Genomic DNA, 374 nt, shown 5'->3' on the forward strand with positions numbered 1-374 from the left:
TCTAACTTTCTCTCCAGAAAAATCCAAATATATTCATCCTCACTGTATCTTTAACTAAAAAATGAGCAAACAGCAGTAACAAAAAAATGCATAACTTAATTAAAAACACTTACTTACAAAGGCAGGAGGGGGATCTCCATGTGGAGATGATGAGATTTCTGACAGGAATGGGTAGAAGGCATCTTTGGTCACACTGGGCTCAACTGAATAATACCAATTAAGGAAAACTTTGCAGCCCTTGGTGTTTGTTTTTTAGCTGAGCATCTCCAGAGGAGCATGACATGAAAAAATGTAAATATCAGAGCTTCATAGGAAGCATTTATGTTTATTATTCACAATAAATAAACAACTTACATCATATTTATGTCCTGTTC

General features: G+C 34.8%; 1 protein-coding gene across 3 annotated transcripts in view; it reads right to left on the minus strand.

Moving 5' to 3' along the window:
* The window catches only part of LOC119592108 (AP-4 complex subunit mu-1-like), a 6,153-nt gene that overhangs the window by 3,395 nt on the left and 2,384 nt on the right, over positions 1 to 374 (minus strand). For 2 of the 3 annotated variants that reach the window (XM_037940928.1, XM_037940927.1), the window contains exon 2: positions 118 to 203. In XM_037940928.1, coding sequence (XP_037796856.1) covers positions 118 to 203 — 86 coding nt within the window. Of the gene's footprint in view, positions 1 to 113; positions 204 to 374 lie in introns of all 3 variants that reach the window. The other variant, XM_037940929.1, reaches the window with a different exon arrangement.

Source organism: Penaeus monodon, chromosome 29, assembly GCF_015228065.2.
Source record: "Penaeus monodon isolate SGIC_2016 chromosome 29, NSTDA_Pmon_1, whole genome shotgun sequence".
Classification (NCBI taxonomy): domain Eukaryota; kingdom Metazoa; phylum Arthropoda; class Malacostraca; order Decapoda; family Penaeidae; genus Penaeus; species Penaeus monodon.